The following is a 20,804-nucleotide window of genomic DNA, read 5'->3' as shown; positions in this document are numbered from 1 at the left end:
TTAATGGCTAGCAGGTTTGAGACTAGACTAGGTAATCACCACTGTCATTAAGGTTATGGTGGGTAAAAAAAGTGACAAAAACCCTCCACAGTAAAGCATAAAGCAACTGTAAATATTACTGTATATTCATTTGCATGTCTTAGACAGGTCTGCAACCCTAGGTTGAAACATGTATGTGAGTAGGTCTAATGGCTTTGCATCTCATCCCAGCCTCTGTTTAAAAGCTGTGTTTAAAACAGCATGCATTGGCTTGAGGATTGGCTTGTGTAATACGAGCTTGAGACAAAAGGTGGCACTGAGTGCTCATTTGCATGTCATTTCCCAGAATCCCTTGCTGCAGTGGAAGCGCTGTATGCTGGGTGACAATGGGGAAAGACAGGGTTGCTGACCTGTCTAAGACATGCAAATGAACATACAGTAATATTTACAGTTGATATATATATATATATATATATATATATATATATATATATATATAGCATACAAACCAATCCAAGGACCAGTAAAGAGACAGCAAACTGCACGGGGTTAATCAAAAAAAAAAAACCTATATTCAAAACATAGACACACGTAAGCCGACGTTTCGGTATCACATGGAGACCTTCCTCAGGGCCGTGCAACCAACAAGTGATAGTGACCATACATATATACCCCCACCCATGATGCACCACAACAAAAAGAACCAATCACCAACATGTAATCAAGAACGGCATTCAACATAGCTGTGCTCTGAGCCACATCCCCCAATACCTGTAAGGCGATTGGTCATCTGTAGCCACGAACAGGGAGCAGGCAATCCAGTAATCAAAATAGCCCACAATGATACCCATGCCCCGCACACCGTGTCAGTCTGACAGCGCGTCGCATGTCAGTCATGCGCAGTAGAACTACAAACGCTGGAGGCCGGAGCGCCAATCAGGATCAGGCTCCGCGCACCACATTAGCGCACGGAGGCCACGCATAGTGTCCCTGGCAACATAGGACGCCGGCAAGCAGCCTGCGCATGCGCAGTGTTAAACTCTGAACTAAGGAAAAGAAGATGTCTTAATGCACATAGAAGGACGGTATGCTGCTAGCAAGACAAGGCGACAAGACCTCTATACCTGGACACAGCGAGTGCCGTAGCACACATAGGTTGGACTGTTGGGTGTGTGTATATATATATATATATATATATATATATATATATATATATATATATATATATATATATATATATATATGTGTGTGTGTGTGTGTATATATATATATATATATATATATATATATATATATATATATATATATATATAGCAGAAAATAGCCGTGTTAGTCCAGTTGCGATAGTGCAGAATAAATGAGTTCTTCAGTATTAGGTGATACCTTTTTTATTGGACGAACAATTTATGTCATAGGACAAGCTTTCGAGAGTTCTCCTCTCTTCTTCAGGTCCAGCAATACTTGACCTGAAGAAGAGAGGAGAACTCTCGAAAGCTTGTCCTATGACAAATTGTTAGTCCAATAAAAAAGGTATCACCTAACACTGAAGAACTCATTAAAGGAGACAGCACTCAGGCAGGTAAATTCAGTAAGTCTATTAAAACACAAAGCACAGAAGTCCAACGTTTCGATCCCACAGGGGGATCTTCCTCAGCTAGATAGGGCTGAAGTAAAATGTGAAGTGATTTCTCCAAAGTGGAGTAGGTTTTTCTTTTATGTTTGTGTTTGCAGTGTTTAAAGGAACAGGCACAATAAAGCCTTATTTTCCTTTCACCTTAAAATCGGTCTCCATTGCATACCTCTGCACACATCTCTTACACTCCGCCATTGAGGTTATTGCATTTTAGGATTTGTGTAACTAAAATCACGTTCACCAAAGACCAAACCAAGACCCTTCAACAGAACCAAACTCATTTTATTAACCCAAATCAAAACACCAGGACCACTGCCTATGTAGCCGGCTATGTAACAGCCTATGTAACAGCCTATGTAACAGCCTATGTAACAGCCTATGTAACAGCCTATATAACAGCCTATGTAACAGCCTATGTAACCGCCTATGTAACCGCCTATGTAACCGCCTATGTAACTGCCTATGTGCAATATATAGGGAATCAGAGAGTGTGTTTTGTTCTGCTCCCCCAGTGGCATTAAACCTGCACTTTACAAGTCTTTTCTCTACGAGCCATTCTACATGGCAGCATTGTTTCCAATTTGATTGGCCATAACATTATATGTGCGATTTAATCAACTAATGTTTCCAAATCAAAATAAAACTGACACAAATATTGTATAAACTTGGAAATTAAACGACCAATGTGAAACACCAAATCAGGCTTATCACGTCATAATTTATTCATGGTTGTTAGTAAAGACATTTTCATATTTCTTACAGGCATTATATTCTGCTTTAAGACACACAGTTAGTTTATACCCTGCTCAGAAGCAAAGGCCAGAGCTACCTGTAGGTACAATTTGTATAAAAAAAGCTTTTACTGTTTCAAATATGAGTAATTGCGCCTGCATTAGAATGGAAGAAAGCGAGATTGTCATAATGACGCCGCATAAAGTGACATTTACGAGAAATGTAGGATTTCTTTTTCAAGTCATATATAAAAGCATGAGAATTGATCGTAACAGTTTACTGTAATGCAATACATCACATAATTAAGTTTGAGTACTTATATAGCTATACTCCCTTCAATTTCATTTCATGTATATTAAGCCGGATTCTCCTTTTTCTTGTAAAACTAGATATTTTGCTGTGTTAATAAAATGCAGATTGTAGATGTTTGAAATATGATATTTATCAATAAAAATGTTCGTCACAAAACAGCTATTGGGGAAAAGGGAAATGAAGGACACGCTTTATTAAGAGATGCTATTCCATAAGACATCTTCTGTTCCTGAGAGACGCCTTATAGCAGGGGTTCTCTTAATGGCTGAGCCACCTGTGCTGAAACTGGAATATCCTCAAAACCTGTCCTGTTGGTGGGTCCTGAGGACTGGTGTTGAGAACCCTGCCTTAGAGCCTGTTCAAGTGAGTGGGCCATAAGTTATTTTTCCGCACCAGAACATGTCCTATAGAACAGCAGCACTTAGTAAACAAGGCCCTAATTAAGAATCCCTTCCCTGCCAGATGGGCCTGCAATGAGGTTACCTTTACCGTGTGTCATCCACAGCTGTAGATCCATTTGGTATGTTTTGCAGCTATCAGTCAATTATAATAAGCATAATATTGTTTGGGGTTCAAATGAATTATCTCATGCTCACATGACATGCAACAAACCATTCCCCTGCCTTAAATACTTGCAGTAAAGGATTTACATCCAAAGCTCCTAAGCTAGCAGTAGCCCCCTTTGCTTCTGAGTAGGATATTTTCAGTGAATAAAACGCTTGGTTTTGCAGTTCCGGAGTGTTTTTTGCCATGTGGTATTGTTAATAATGGGCCAATCCATACAGTATGTGTACATTCTGAGACAATTATTGTAATGCTCGCAACAAGCTGCAAAGCAAACATGACTATTTCTTCAAATTTGTGTCTGTGTCACAACCAAGACCTTTGCCAAACTAGGGGTACTTTACAGGAACAAATCCTCCCTAAGTCTCCTAGTCAGAAAACATATCGCACAGCAGATGCTAATGCCAATTATTGACTATGGAGACATAGTATATGGCTCGGCAACTCAATCCCACCTTAGCAAACTTGACACCCTCTACAATTCAATTTGTCGTTTTGTTCTCCAATGCAACTATAACACACATGTCTTGCCTTCAAATACTTTCTGGGCAAGCTACCCGTCTATCTGAACACGCTCCTCACCCCTACCACATGCAGCACCTATCACCTGAGATCAGACTCCAAAAGACTGTTCATGGTCCCAAGGCTCAACAAAGTATCCGGGCGTTCCTCCTTCTCTTATCGTGCCCCTCAAAACTGGAACAACCTACCAGAGACTCTCACATCCACCACCAGTTTAAATTCTTTCAAATCTAAGGCTGTCTCACATTTTAATCTGGTCTGTAACTGTTACATACGCCTATAATATACATCCTCTCTAACTGTGCATGCAATGTCTTGTATATAATGTATACCCTGTTCATTTATGTAACTGTATTTGTAACCATGTATTATTTGTCATATTAACTGTGCCCAGGACATACTTGAAAACGAGAGGTAACTCTCAATGTATTACTTCATGGTAAAACATTTTTATAAATAAATAAATAAATAAAATTTGCATCATCATCAAACCTTAAATAGTCCCCTGATCTGGTTTATCAAACAACGTAACATTATGAGATAATTTTTGATGTATTTTGGCATGAGTCTTCTTAATGTACATGCCCATCAATATGAGTCATATACATATTCTGTTATATATGTATCTATCAGGAGGAAGGAAATGACAGTAAGTGTACCATTATTACAGGTAACGGCCCACGCAATCAGCTGCTATTGTTTCATTAGAATACTATCAAAAGCATTTAAAATGATGACACAAAACAGAAATGTCATTGTTCATTTTAGATAATAAATTGTTCAGTGCCAAAGGGGCTTAACATGTAACGCAGATTTGGCCAACTCCAGTCCTCAAGGGCCATCAACAGGTCAGATTTTCAGGATATCCCTGCTTCAGCACAGGTGGTTCAACCAGTGGCTCAGTCTTAAACTGCATCACCTGTGCTGAAGCAGGGATATCCTGAAAACCGGAGCTGTTGGTGGCTCTTGAGGACTGCAGTTGGTCAGTCCTGATGTACTGTGGGGTAGGGCTCTATGGCAGTAAAGAGCTGAATGGGTAAAAATCTATTAATACCAAACAACTGCTAGAATTGCCAATATCTCAGCTATGGGGGTGATGGAGAGTGTTGCACTAGACATAATGATTGTGTGCTGCAAAGTTTCACACCATCAAACGTCAACACATTTTATTAGCTAGACATAGTAATGACATTTCCTATACCCTTGACATAAATAATTAACAATACATTTTTTTTTAAATTACAGGCTATTGGAACGGCCATTTTACTTTAAAAATATATAGAATAGTATTTATTTCCATTTCCAACACAATATTATACTTATACCATTCATAACACAAGAGAATCAAGTGCCAATAACATCCATATAATGTTCCATATTTATTGATCTAACCAACCAGACAGCTCTGTGATGTAACCAACCAGAAAACCATGGGATGAAACCAGGCACACAACCATGGGATCTATACAGACAGCCATGGGATCTATCCAACCAGACAACCATGGGATCTATCCAGACAGCCATGGGATCTATCCAGACAGCCATGGGATCTATCCTACCAGACAACCATGGGATCTATCCAGACAGCCATGGGATCTATCCAGACAGCCATGGGATCTATCCAACCAGACAACCATGGGATCTATCCAGACAGCCATGGGATCTATCCAGACAGCCATGGGATCTATCCAGACAGTCATGGGATCTATCCAATCAGACAACCATGGGATCTATCCAATCAGATAACCATTGGGTCTGACCAACCAGACAACCATGGGATGTAACTAGGCAGACAACCATGGGATCTATCCAATCAGACATTGATGGGATCTAACCAACCAGACAACCATTGGATGTAACCAGGCAGACAACCATGGGATCTATCCAATCAGACATCTATGAGATCTAACCAACCAGGCAGCCATGAATCTATCCAATCAGACAACCATGGGATCTATCCAACCAGATAAACATGGGATCTACCCATGGGATTTAACCAACTAGATAACTAAGTAGGATATGGTACACCAACTAAGTTTCATAAGAAATGCTCAAAGCTTCCACAATCAAAACAATACTGTAATTGACAAACTGTTTAGCAATGTATAATAATCAATCATAACTACAAACCTAAGTAATTCATGTATGTTCTGGTGTCCGATTGAAACACAAAAACAATCAACACTTTAATAATCAAGATGATCTAATCGACAACATCCCATCCTCACAGGCATTGTGACTTTACACAGGACGAAGACAATCAACCTCTCTCAGCTTTGGACAAGAGCCAACAAAATATGAAAACAATCATCAGCTTTACAGGTCCTCACTGATGTCGATAGATTCATCCAAGGTCACTTAAAGTAGGTTATGTCTAATAGTATTATTGACCACATAATCAATGATCTCATCACTTGTTATTTCATTGGCCTCCATTTAAATACCCTACTTACCTCAGGGTCTTTTTCTATCTCCAGACCAGCTTCAACAAGGCTACGCTCAAACTCCTCCCTCTGACCTGTCTTCTCCTCTTCCAGGGCATCTTGGTGGCTGAGTTCCACCACTACCGCCCCCTGGGGGTGCTGTGGGTGATTCCCATTGCCAGATTGTGGATGTTCTTGGTTTTGATGCTTCTGGTGATTTTGATCTTTCTGTTTCTGATAGTTTTGATGCTGTAATTCCCCGGGCAAAGACTGTTCTGGTGGTGTTTTCCCAATCTCTTCTGGGGTCACTGAATTCCCATTAGAAACAATAACTACTGGGGGTCTGTGATTCCCTGGGGATCCATTGTTTTGGGAAGAGCGGTGTCTGTAATGATAGACAAGCACATAGTCCACCTTCCTCTTACCATCCTCAAAATACATGCCACTCTGTCTGAGCACCTGGTTTCCATCCACGTAATTGTTAACAACCTGCGAAGAATAAGAAGTAAACAGTAACCCCGGGGGAAAGCCAGTCACAAACAGAACATCCAGCCAGGAAATTACCTGGGTGACCAAGCAGAAACCAGATAACAAAGCTTACTGGAAACATGCTCTACCTCCTGTATACCAACATCCCCTTATCTACACTACCTCCTGTATACCAACATCCCCATATCTACTCTACCTCCTGTATACCAACATCCCCATATCTACACTACCTCCTGTATACCAACATCCCCATATCTACACTACCTCCTGTATACCAACATCCCCATATCTGTACTACTTCCTGTATACCAACATCCCCATATCTACACTACCTCCTGTATACCAATATCCCCATATCTACTCTACCTCCTGTATACCAACATCCCCATATCTACTCTACCTCCTGTATACCAACATCCCCATATCTACTCTACCTCCTGTATACCAACATCCCCTTATCTACACTACCTCCTGTATACCAACATCCTCATATCTACACTACCTCCTGTATACCAACATCCCCTTATCTACACTACCTCCTGTATACCAACATCCCCATATCTACTCTACCTCCTGTATACCAACATCCCCATATCTACACTACCTCCTGTATACCAACATCCCCATATCTACACTACCTCCTGTATACCAACATCCCCATATCTACACTACCTCCTGTATACCAACATCCCCATATCTACACTACCTCCTGTATACCAACATCCCCATATCTACACCACCTCCTGTATACCAACATCCCCATATCTACACTACCTCCTGTATACCAACATCCCCATATCTACACTACCTCCTGTATACCAACATCCCCATATCTACACCACCTCCTGTATACCAACATCCCCATATCTACACTACCTCCTGTATACCAATATCCCCATATCTACTCTACCTCCTGTATACCAACATCCCCATATCTACACTACCTCCTGTATACCAACATCCCCATATCTACACTACCTCCTGTATACCAACATCCTTATATCTACACTACCTCCTGTATACCAACATCCTCATATCTACACTACCTCCTGTATACCAACATCCCCATATCTACTCTACCTCCTGTATACCAACATCCCCATATCTACTCTACCTCCTGTATACCAACATCCCCATATCTACACTACCTCCTGTATACCAACATCCCCATATCTACACTACCTCCTGTATACCAACATCCCCATATCTACACTACCTCCTGTATACCAATATCCCCATATCTACTCTACCTCCTGTATACCAACATCCCCATATCTACTCTACCTCCTGTATACCAATATCCCCATATCTACACTACCTCCTGTATACCAACATCCTCATATCTACTCTACCTCCTGTATACCAACATCCCCATATCTACTCTACCTCCTGTATACCAACATCCCCATATCTACTCTACCTCCTGTATACCAACATCCCCATATCTACTCTACCTCCTGTATACCAACATCCCCATATCTACACTACCTCCTGTATACCAACATCCCCATATCTACTCTACCTCCTGTATACCAACATCCCCATATCTACACTACCTCCTGTATACCAACATCCTCATATCTACACTACCTCCTGTATACCAACATCCCCATATCTACTCTACCTCCTGTATACCAACATCCCCATATCTACACTAACTCCTGTATACCAATATCCCCATATCTACACTACCTCCTGTATACCAACATCCCCATATCTACTCTACCTCCTGTATACCAACATCCCCATATCTACTCTACCTCCTGTATACCAACATCCCCATATCTACACTACCTCCTGTATACCAACATCCCCATATCTACACTACTTCCTGTATACCAATATCCCCATATCTACACTACCTCCTGTATACCAATATCCCCATATCTGCACTACCTCCTGTATACCAACATCCCCATATCTACACTACCTCCTGTATACCAACATCCCCATATCTACACTACCGCCTGTATACCAATATACCCATATCTACACTACCTCCTGTATACCAATATACCCATATCTACACTACCTCCTGTATACCAATATCCCCATATGTACACTACCTCCTGTATACCAACATCCCCATATCTACACTACCTCCTGTATACCAATATCCCCATATCTGCACTACCTCCTGTATACCAACATCCCCATATCTACACTACCTCCTGTATACCAACATCCCCATATCTACACTACCGCCTGTATACCAACATCCCCATATCTACACTACCTCCTGTATACCAACATCCCCATATCAACACTACCTCCTGTATACCAACATCCCCATATCTACACTACCTCCTGTATACCAATATCCCCATATCTACACTACCTCCTGTATACCAACATCCCCATATCTACACTACCTCCTGTATACCAACATCCCATATCTACACTACCTCCTGTATACAGTACCAACATCCCCATATCTACACTACCTCCTGTATACCAACATCCCCATATCTACACTACCTCCTGTATACCAACATCCCCATATCAACACTACCTCCTGTATACCAACATCCCCATATCAACACTACCTCCTGTATACCAATATACCCATATCTACACTACCTCCTGTATACCAACATCCCCATATCTGCACTAACTCCTGTATACCAACATCCCCATATCTGCACTACCTCCTGTATACCAACATCCCCATATCAACACTACCTCCTGTTTACCAACATCCCCATATCAACACTACCTTCTGTATACCAACATCCCCATATCTACTCTACCTCCTGTATACCAACATCCCCATATCTACACTACCTCCTGTACACCAACATCCCCATATCTACACTACCTCCTGTATACCAACATCCCCATATCTGCACTAACTCCTGTATACCAACATCCCCTTATCTACACTACCTCCTGTATACCAACATCCCCTTATCTACACTACCTCCTGTATACCAACATCCCCATATCTACACTACCTCCTGTATACCAACATCCCCTTATCTACACTACCTCCTGTATACCAACATCCCCATATCTACTCTACCTCCTGTATACCAATATACCCATATCTACTCTACCTCCTGTATACCAATATCCCCATATCTATACTACCTCCTGTACACCAATATCCCCATATCTACTCTACCTCCTGTATACCAACATCCCCATATCTACTCTACCTCCTGTATACCAACATCCCCATATCTACACTACCTCCTGTATACCAATATCCCCATATCTACACTACCTCCTGTATACCAACATCCCCATATCTACACTACCTCCTGTATACCAATATGCCCATATCTACTCTACCTCCTGTATACCAACATCCCCATATCTACACTATCTCCTGTATACCAACATCCCCATATCTACACTACTTCCTGTATACCAATATCCCCATATCTACACTACCTCCTGTATACCAATATCCCCATATCTGCACTACCTCCTGTATACCAACATCCCCATATCTACACTACCTCCTGTATACCAACATCCCCATATCTACACTACTTCCTGTATGCCAACATCCCCATATCTACACTACCTCCTGTATACCAACATACCCATATCTACACTACCTCCTGTATACCAACATCCCCATATCTACACTACCGCCTGTATACCAATATACCCATATCTACACTACCTCCTGTATACCAATATACCCATATCTACACTACCTCCTGTATACCAACATCCCCATATCTACACTACCTCCTGTATACCAACATCCCCATATCTACACTACCTCCTGTATACCAACATCCCCATATCTACACTACCTCCTGTATACCAACATCCCCATATCTACACTACCGCCTGTATACCAACATCCCCATATCTACACTACCTCCTGTATACCAACATCCCCATATCTACTCTACCTCCTGTATACCAACATCCCCATATCTACACTACCTCCTGTATACCAACATCCCCATATCTACACTACCTCCTGTATACCAACATCCCCATATCTACACTACCTCCTGTATACCAACATCCCCATATCTACACTACCGCCTGTATACCAATATACCCATATCTACACTACCTCCTGTATACCAATATACCCATATCTACTCTACCTCCTGTATACCAACATCCCCATATCTACACTACCTCCTATATACCAACATCCCCATATCTACTCTACCTCCTGTATACCAACATCCCCATATCTACACTACCTCCTGTATACCAACATCCTCATATCTACTCTACCTCCTGTATACCAACATCCCCATATCTACTCTACCTCCTGTATACCAACATCCCCATATCTACACTACCTCCTGTATACCAACATCCCCATATCTACACTACCTCCTGTATACCAACATCCCCATATCTACTCTACCTCCTGTATACCAACATCCCCATATCTACACTACCTCCTGTATACCAATATCCCCATATCTACACTACCTCCTGTATACCAACATCCCCATATCTACTCTACCTCCTGTATACCAACATCCCCATATCTACTCTACCTCCTGTATACCAACATCCCCATATCTACACTACCTCCTGTATACCAACATCCCCATATCTACACTACTTCCTGTATACCAATATCCCCATATCTACACTACCTCCTGTATACCAATATCCCCATATCTGCACTACCTCCTGTATACCAACATCCCCATATCTACACTACCTCCTGTATACCAACATCCCCATATCTACACTACCGCCTGTATACCAATATACCCATATCTACACTACCTCCTGTATACCAATATACCCATATCTACACTACCTCCTGTATACCAATATCCCCATATGTACACTACCTCCTGTATACCAACATCCTCATATCTACACTACCTCCTGTATACCAATATCCCCATATCTGCACTACCTCCTGTATACCAACATCCCCATATCTACACTACCTCCTGTATACCAACATCCCCATATCTACACTACCGCCTGTATACCAACATCCCCATATCTACACTACCTCCTGTATACCAACATCCCCATATCAACACTACCTCCTGTATACCAACATCCCCATATCTACACTACCTCCTGTATACCAATATCCCCATATCTACACTACCTCCTGTATACCAACATCCCCATATCTACACTACCTCCTGTATACCAACATCCCATATCTACACTACCTCCTGTATACAGTACCAACATCCCCATATCTACACTACCTCCTGTATACCAACATCCCCATATCTACACTACCTCCTGTATACCAACATCCCCATATCAACACTACCTCCTGTATACCAACATCCCCATATCAACACTACCTCCTGTATACCAATATACCCATATCTACACTACCTCCTGTATACCAACATCCCCATATCTGCACTAACTCCTGTATACCAACATCCCCATATCTGCACTACCTCCTGTATACCAACATCCCCATATCAACACTACCTCCTGTTTACCAACATCCCCATATCAACACTACCTTCTGTATACCAACATCCCCATATCTACTCTACCTCCTGTATACCAACATCCCCATATCTACACTACCTCCTGTACACCAACATCCCCATATCTACACTACCTCCTGTATACCAACATCCCCATATCTGCACTAACTCCTGTATACCAACATCCCCTTATCTACACTACCTCCTGTATACCAACATCCCCTTATCTACACTACCTCCTGTATACCAACATCCCCATATCTACACTACCTCCTGTATACCAACATCCCCTTATCTACACTACCTCCTGTATACCAACATCCCCATATCTACTCTACCTCCTGTATACCAATATACCCATATCTACTCTACCTCCTGTATACCAATATCCCCATATCTATACTACCTCCTGTACACCAATATCCCCATATCTACTCTACCTCCTGTATACCAACATCCCCATATCTAGTCTACCTCCTGTATACCAACATCCCCATATCTACACTACCTCCTGTATACCAATATCCCCATATCTACACTACCTCCTGTATACCAACATCCCCATATCTACACTACCTCCTGTATACCAATATCCCCATATCTACTCTACCTCCTGTATACCAACATCCCCATATCTACACTATCTCCTGTATACCAACATCCCCATATCTACACTACTTCCTGTATACCAATATCCCCATATCTACACTACCTCCTGTATACCAATATCCCCATATCTGCACTACCTCCTGTATACCAACATCCCCATATCTACACTACCTCCTGTATACCAACATCCCCATATCTACACTACTTCCTGTATGCCAACATCCCCATATCTACACTACCTCCTGTATACCAACATCCCCATATCTACACTACCTCCTGTATACCAACATCCCCATATCTACACTACCGCCTTTATACCAATATACCCATATCTACACTACCTCCTGTATACCAATATACCCATATCTACACTACCTCCTGTATACCAACATCCCCATATCTACACTACCTCCTGTATACCAACATCCCCATATCTACACTACCTCCTGTATACCAACATCCCCATATCTACACTACCTCCTGTATACCAATATCCCCATATCTACACTACCTCCTGTATACCAACATCCCCATATCTACACTACCGCCTGTATACCAACATCCCCATATCTACACTACCTCCTGTATACCAACATCCCCATATCTACTCTACCTCCTGTATACCAACATCCCCATATCTACACTACCTCCTGTATACCAACATCCCCATATCTACACTACTTCCTGTATACCAACATCCCCATATCTACACCACCTCCTGTATACCAACATCCCCATATCTACACTACCTCCTGTATACCAACATCCCCATATCTACACTACCTCCTGTATACCAACATCCCCATATCTACACTACCTCCTGTATACCAACATCCCCATATCTACACTACTTCCTGTATGCCAACATCCCCATATCTACACTACCTCCTGTATACCAACATCCCCATATCTACACTACCTCCTGTATACCAACATCCCCATATCTACACTACCGCCTGTATACCAATATACCCATATCTACACTACCTCCTGTATACCAATATACCCATATCTACACTACCTCCTGTATACCAACATCCCCATATCTACACTACCTCCTGTATACCAACATCCCCATATCTACACTACCTCCTGTATACCAACATCCCCATATCTACACTACCTCCTGTATACCAATATCCCCATATCTACACTACCTCCTGTATACCAACATCCCCATATCTACACTACCGCCTGTATACCAACATCCCCATATCTACACTACCTCCTGTATACCAACATCCCCATATCTACTCTACCTCCTGTATACCAACATCCCCATATCTACACTACCTCCTGTATACCAACATCCCCATATCTACACTACTTCCTGTATACCAACATCCCCATATCTACACTACCTCCTGTATACCAACATCCCCATATCTACACTACCTCCTGTATACCAACATCCCCATATCTACACTACCTCCTGTATACCAACATCCCCATATCTATACTACCTCCTGTATACCAACATCCCCATATCTACACTACCTCCTGTATACCAATATCCCCATATCTACACTACCTCCTGTATACCAATATCCCCATATCTACACTACCTCCTGTATAACAACATCCCCATATCTACTCTACCTCCTGTATACCAACATCCCCATATCTACTCTACCTCCTGTATACCAACATCCCCATATCTACACTACCTCCTGTATACCAACATCCCCATATCTACACTACCTCCTGTATACCAACATCCCCATATCTACTCTACCACCTGTATACCAACATCCCCATATCTACACTACCTCCTGTATACCAACATCCCCATATCTACACTACTTCCTGAATACCAACATCCCCATATCTACACTACCTCCTGTATACCAACATCCCCATATCTACACTACCTCCTGTATACCAACATCCCCATATCTACACTACCTCCTGTATACCAACATCCCCATATCTATACTACCTCCTGTATACCAACATCCCCATATCTACACTACCTCCTGTATACCAATATCCCCATATCTACACTACCTCCTGTATACCAACATCCCCATATCTATACTACCTCCTGTATACCAACATCCCCATATCTATACTACCTCCTGTATACCAACATCCCCATATCTACACTACCTCCTGTATACCAACATCCCCATATCTACACTACCTCCTGTATACCAACATCCCCATATCTACACTACCTCCTGTATACAAACATCCCCATATCTACACTACCTCCTGTATACCAATATCCCCATATCTACACTACCTCCTGTATACCAACATCCCCATATCTACACTACCTCCTGTATACCAATATCCCCATATCTACACTACCTCCTGTATACCAATATCCCCATATCTACACTACCTCCTGTATACCAACATCCCCATATCTACACTACCTCCTGTATACCAACATCCCCATATCTACTCTACCACCTGTATACCAACATCCCCATATCTACTCTAACTCCTGTATACCAACATCCCCATATCTACACTACCTCCTGTATACCAACATCCCCATATCTACACTACCTCCTGTATACCAACATCCCCATATCTACACTACCTCCTGTATACCAACATCCCCATATCTACTCTAACTCCTGTATACCAACATCCCCATATCTACACTACCTCCTGTATACCAACATCCCCATATCTACACTACCTCCTGTATACCAACATCCCCATATCTACTCTACCACCTGTATACCAACATCCCCATATCTACTCTAACTCCTGTATACCAACATCCCCATATCTACACTACCTCCTGTATATCAACATCCCCATATCTACACTACCTCCTGTATACCAACATCCCCATATCTACACTACCTCCTGTATACAAACATCCCCTTATCTACACTACCTCCTGTATACCAACATCCCCATATCTACTCTACCTCCTGTATACCAATATCCCCATATCTACTCTACCTCCTGTATACCAACATCCCCATATCTACTCTAACTCCTGTATACCAACATCCCCATATCTACACTACCTCCTGTATACCAACATCCCCTTATCTACACTACCTCCTGTATACCAACATCCCCATATCTACTCTACCTCCTGTATACCAATATCCCCATATCTACTCTACCTCCTGTATACCAACATCCCCATATCTACTCTACCTCCTGTATACCAACATCCCCATATCTACACTACCTCCTGTATACCAATATCCCCATATCTACACTACCTCCTGTATACCAATATCCCCATATCTATACTACCTCCTGTACACCAATATCCCCATATCTACTCTACCTCCTGTATACCAACATCCCCATATCTACTCTACCTCCTGTATACCAACATCCCCATATCTACACTACCTCCTGTACTGTATACCAATATCCCCATATCTACACTACCTCCTGTATACCAATATCCCCATATCTACACTACCTCCTGTATACCAATATCCCCATATCTACTCTACCTCCTGTATACCAACATCCCCATATCTACACTATCTCCTGTATACCAACATCCCCATATCTACACTACTTCCTGTATACCAATATCCCCATATCTACACTACCTCCTTATACCAATATCCCCATATCTACACTACCTCCTGTATACCAATATCCCCATATCTGCACTACCTCCTGTATACCAACATCCCCATATCTACACTACCTCCTGTATACCAACATCCCCATATCTACACTACTTCCTGTATGCCAACATCCCCATATCTACACTACCTCCTGTATACCAACATCCCCATATCTACACTACCTCCTGTATACCAACATCCCCATATCTACACTACCGCCTGTATACCAATATACCCATATCTACACTACCTCCTGTATACCAATATACCCATATCTACACTACCTCCTGTATACCAACATCCCCATATCTACACTACCTCCTGTATACCAACATCCCCATATCTACACTACCTCCTGTATACCAACATCCCCATATCTACACTACCTCCTGTATACCAATATCCCCATATCTACACTACCTGCTGTATACCAACATCCCCATATCTACACTACCGCCTGTATACCAACATCCCCATATCTACACTACCTCCTGTATACCAACATCCCCATATCTACTCTACCTCCTGTATACCAACATCCCCATATCTACACTACCTCCTGTATACCAACATCCCCATATCTACACTACTTCCTGTATACCAACATCCCCATATCTACACTACCTCCTGTATACCAACATCCCCATATCTACACTACCTCCTGTATACCAACATCCCCATATCTACACTACCTCCTGTATACCAACATCCCCATATCTACACTACCTCCTGTATACCAACATCCCCATATCTACACTACTTCCTGTATGCCAACATCCCCATATCTACACTACCTCCTGTATACCAACATCCCCATATCTACACTACCTCCTGTATACCAACATCCCCATATCTACACTACCGCCTGTATACCAATATACCCATATCTACACTACCTCCTGTATACCAATATACCCATATCTACACTACCTCCTGTATACCAACATCCCCATATCTACACTACCTCCTGTATACCAACATCCCCATATCTACACTACCTCCTGTATACCAACATCCCCATATCTACACTACCTCCTGTATACCAATATCCCCATATCTACACTACCTCCTGTATACCAACATCCCCATATCTACACTACCGCCTGTATACCAACATCCCCATATCTACACTACCTCCTGTATACCAACATCCCCATATCTACTCTACCTCCTGTATACCAACATCCCCATATCTACACTACCTCCTGTATACCAACATCCCCATATCTACACTACTTCCTGTATACCAACATCCCCATATCTACACTACCTCCTGTATACCAACATCCCCATATCTACACTACCTCCTGTATACCAACATCCCCATATCTACACTACCTCCTGTATACCAACATCCCCATATCTATACTACCTCCTGTATACCAACATCCCCATATCTACACTACCTCCTGTATACCAATATCCCCATATCTACACTACCTCCTGTATACCAATATCCCCATATCTACACTACCTCCTGTATACCAACATCCCCATATCTACTCTACCTCCTGTATACCAACATCCCCATATCTACTCTACCTCCTGTATACCAACATCCCCATATCTACACTACCTCCTGTATACCAACATCCCCATATCTACACTACCTCCTGTATACCAACATCCCCATATCTACTCTACCACCTGTATACCAACATCCCCATATCTACACTACCTCCTGTATACCAACATCCCCATATCTACACTACTTCCTGTATACCAACATCCCCATATCTACACTACCTCCTGTATACCAACATCCCCATATCTACACTACCTCCTGTATACCAACATCCCCATATCTACACTACCTCCTGTATACCAACATCCCCATATCTATACTACCTCCTGTATACCAACATCCCCATATCTACACTACCTCCTGTATACCAATATCCCCATATCTACACTACCTCCTGTATACCAACATCCCCATATCTATACTACCTCCTGTATACCAACATCCCCATATCTATACTACCTCCTGTATACCAACATCCCCATATCTACACTACCTCCTGTATACCAACATCCCCATATCTACACTACCTCCTGTATACCAACATCCCCATATCTACACTACCTCCTGTATACAAACATCCCCATATCTACACTACCTCCTGTATACCAATATCCCCATATCTACACTACCTCCTGTATACCAACATCCCCATATCTACACTACCTCCTGTATACCAATATCCCCATATCTACACTACCTCCTGTATACCAATATCCCCATATCTACACTACCTCCTGTATACCAACATCCCCATATCTACACTACCTCCTGTATACCAACATCCCCATATCTACTCTACCACCTGTATACCAACATCCCCATATCTACTCTAACTCCTGTATACCAACATCCCCATATCTACACTACCTCCTGTATACCAACATCCCCATATCTACACTACCTCCTGTATACCAACATCCCCATATCTACACTACCTCCTGTATACCAACATCCCCTTATCTACACTACCTCCTGTATACCAACATCCCCATATCTACTCTACCTCCTGTATACCAATATCCCCATATCTACTCTACCTCCTGTATACCAACATCCCCATATCTACTCTAACTCCTGTATACCAACATCCCCATATCTACACTACCTCCTGTATACCAACATCCCCTTATCTACACTACCTCCTGTATACCAACATCCCCATATCTACTCTACCTCCTGTATACCAATATCCCCATATCTACTCTACCTCCTGTATACCAACATCCCCATATCTACTCTACCTCCTGTATACCAACATCCCCATATCTACACTACCGCCTGTATACCAATATACCCATATCTACACTACCTCCTGTATACCAATATACCCATATCTACACTACCTCCTGTATACCAATATCCCCATATGTACACTACCTCCTGTATACCAACATCCCCATATCTACACTACCTCCTGTATACCAATATCCCCATATCTGCACTACCTCCTGTATACCAACATCCCCATATCTACACTACCTCCTGTATACCAACATCCCCATATCTACACTACCGCCTGTATACCAACATCCCCATATCTACACTACCTCCTGTATACCAACATCCCCATATCAACACTACCTCATGTATACCAACATCCCCATATCTACACTACCTCCTGTATACCAATATCCCCATATCTACACTACCTCCTGTATACCAACATCCCCATATCTACACTACCTCCTGTATACCAACATCCCCATATCTACACTACCTCCTGTATACCAACATCCCCATATCTACACTACCTCCTGTATACCAACATCCCCATATCTACACTACTTCCTGTATACCAACATCCCCATATCTACACTACCTCCTGTATACCAACATCCCCATATCTACACTACCTCCTGTATACCAACATCCCCATATCTACACTACCTCCTGTATACCAACATCCCCATATCTACACTACCTCCTGTATACCAACATCCCCATATCTACACTACTTCCTGTATGCCAACATCCCCATATCTACACTACCTCCTGTATACCAACATCCCCATATCTACACTACCTCCTGTATACCAACATCCCCATATCTACACTACCGCCTGTATACCAATATACCCATATCTACACTACCTCCTGTATACCAATATACCCATATCTACACTACCTCCTGTATACCAACATCCCCATATCTACACTACCTCCTGTATACCAACATCCCCATATCTACACTACCTCCTGTATACCAACATCCCCATATCTACACTACCTCCTGTATACCAATATCCCCATATCTACACTACCTCCTGTATACCAACATCCCCATATCTACACTACCGCCTGTATACCAACATCCCCATATCTACACTACCTCCTGTATACCAACATCCCCATATCTACTCTACCTCCTGTATACCAACATCCCCATATCTACACTACCTCCTGTATACCAACATCCCCATATCTACACTACTTCCTGTATACCAACATCCCCATATCTACACTACCTCCTGTATACCAACATCCCCATATCTACACTACCTCCTGTATACCAACATCCCCATATCTACACTACCTCCTGTATACCAACATCCCCATATCTATACTACCTCCTGTATACCAACATCCCCATATCTACACTACCTCCTGTATACCAATATCCCCATATCTACACTACCTCCTGTATACCAATATCCCCATATCTACACTACCTCCTGTATACCAACATCCCCATATCTACTCTACCTCCTGTATACCAACATCCCCATATCTACTCTACCTCCTGTATACCAACATCCCCATATCTACACTACCTCCTGTATACCAACATCCCCATATCTACACTACCTCCTGTATACCAACATCCCCATATCTACTCTACCACCTGTATACCAACATCCCCATATCTACACTACCTCCTGTATACCAACATCCCCATATCTACACTACTTCCTGTATACCAACATCCCCATATCTACACTACCTCCTGTATACCAACATCCCCATATCTACACTACCTCCTGTATACCAACATCCCCATATCTACACTACCTCCTGTATACCAACATCCCCATATCTATACTACCT

At 42.2% G+C, this 20,804-nt stretch overlaps 1 protein-coding gene across 1 annotated transcript in view; it reads right to left on the bottom strand.

The window, feature by feature from the left end:
* ANO2 (anoctamin 2) overlaps positions 1 to 20,804 on the bottom strand; it is a 355,236-nt gene that overhangs the window by 323,758 nt on the left and 10,674 nt on the right. The window contains exon 3 of the mRNA XM_075603059.1: positions 6,196 to 6,654. Coding sequence (XP_075459174.1) covers positions 6,196 to 6,654 — 459 coding nt within the window. The remainder of the gene's footprint in view (positions 1 to 6,195; positions 6,655 to 20,804) is intronic.

Source organism: Ascaphus truei, chromosome 5, assembly GCF_040206685.1.
Source record: "Ascaphus truei isolate aAscTru1 chromosome 5, aAscTru1.hap1, whole genome shotgun sequence".
Lineage (NCBI taxonomy): Eukaryota > Metazoa > Chordata > Amphibia > Anura > Ascaphidae > Ascaphus > Ascaphus truei.
The sequence above is the reverse complement of the archived record's forward strand: the minus strand, read 5'-3'. Positions and strand labels throughout refer to the sequence as shown.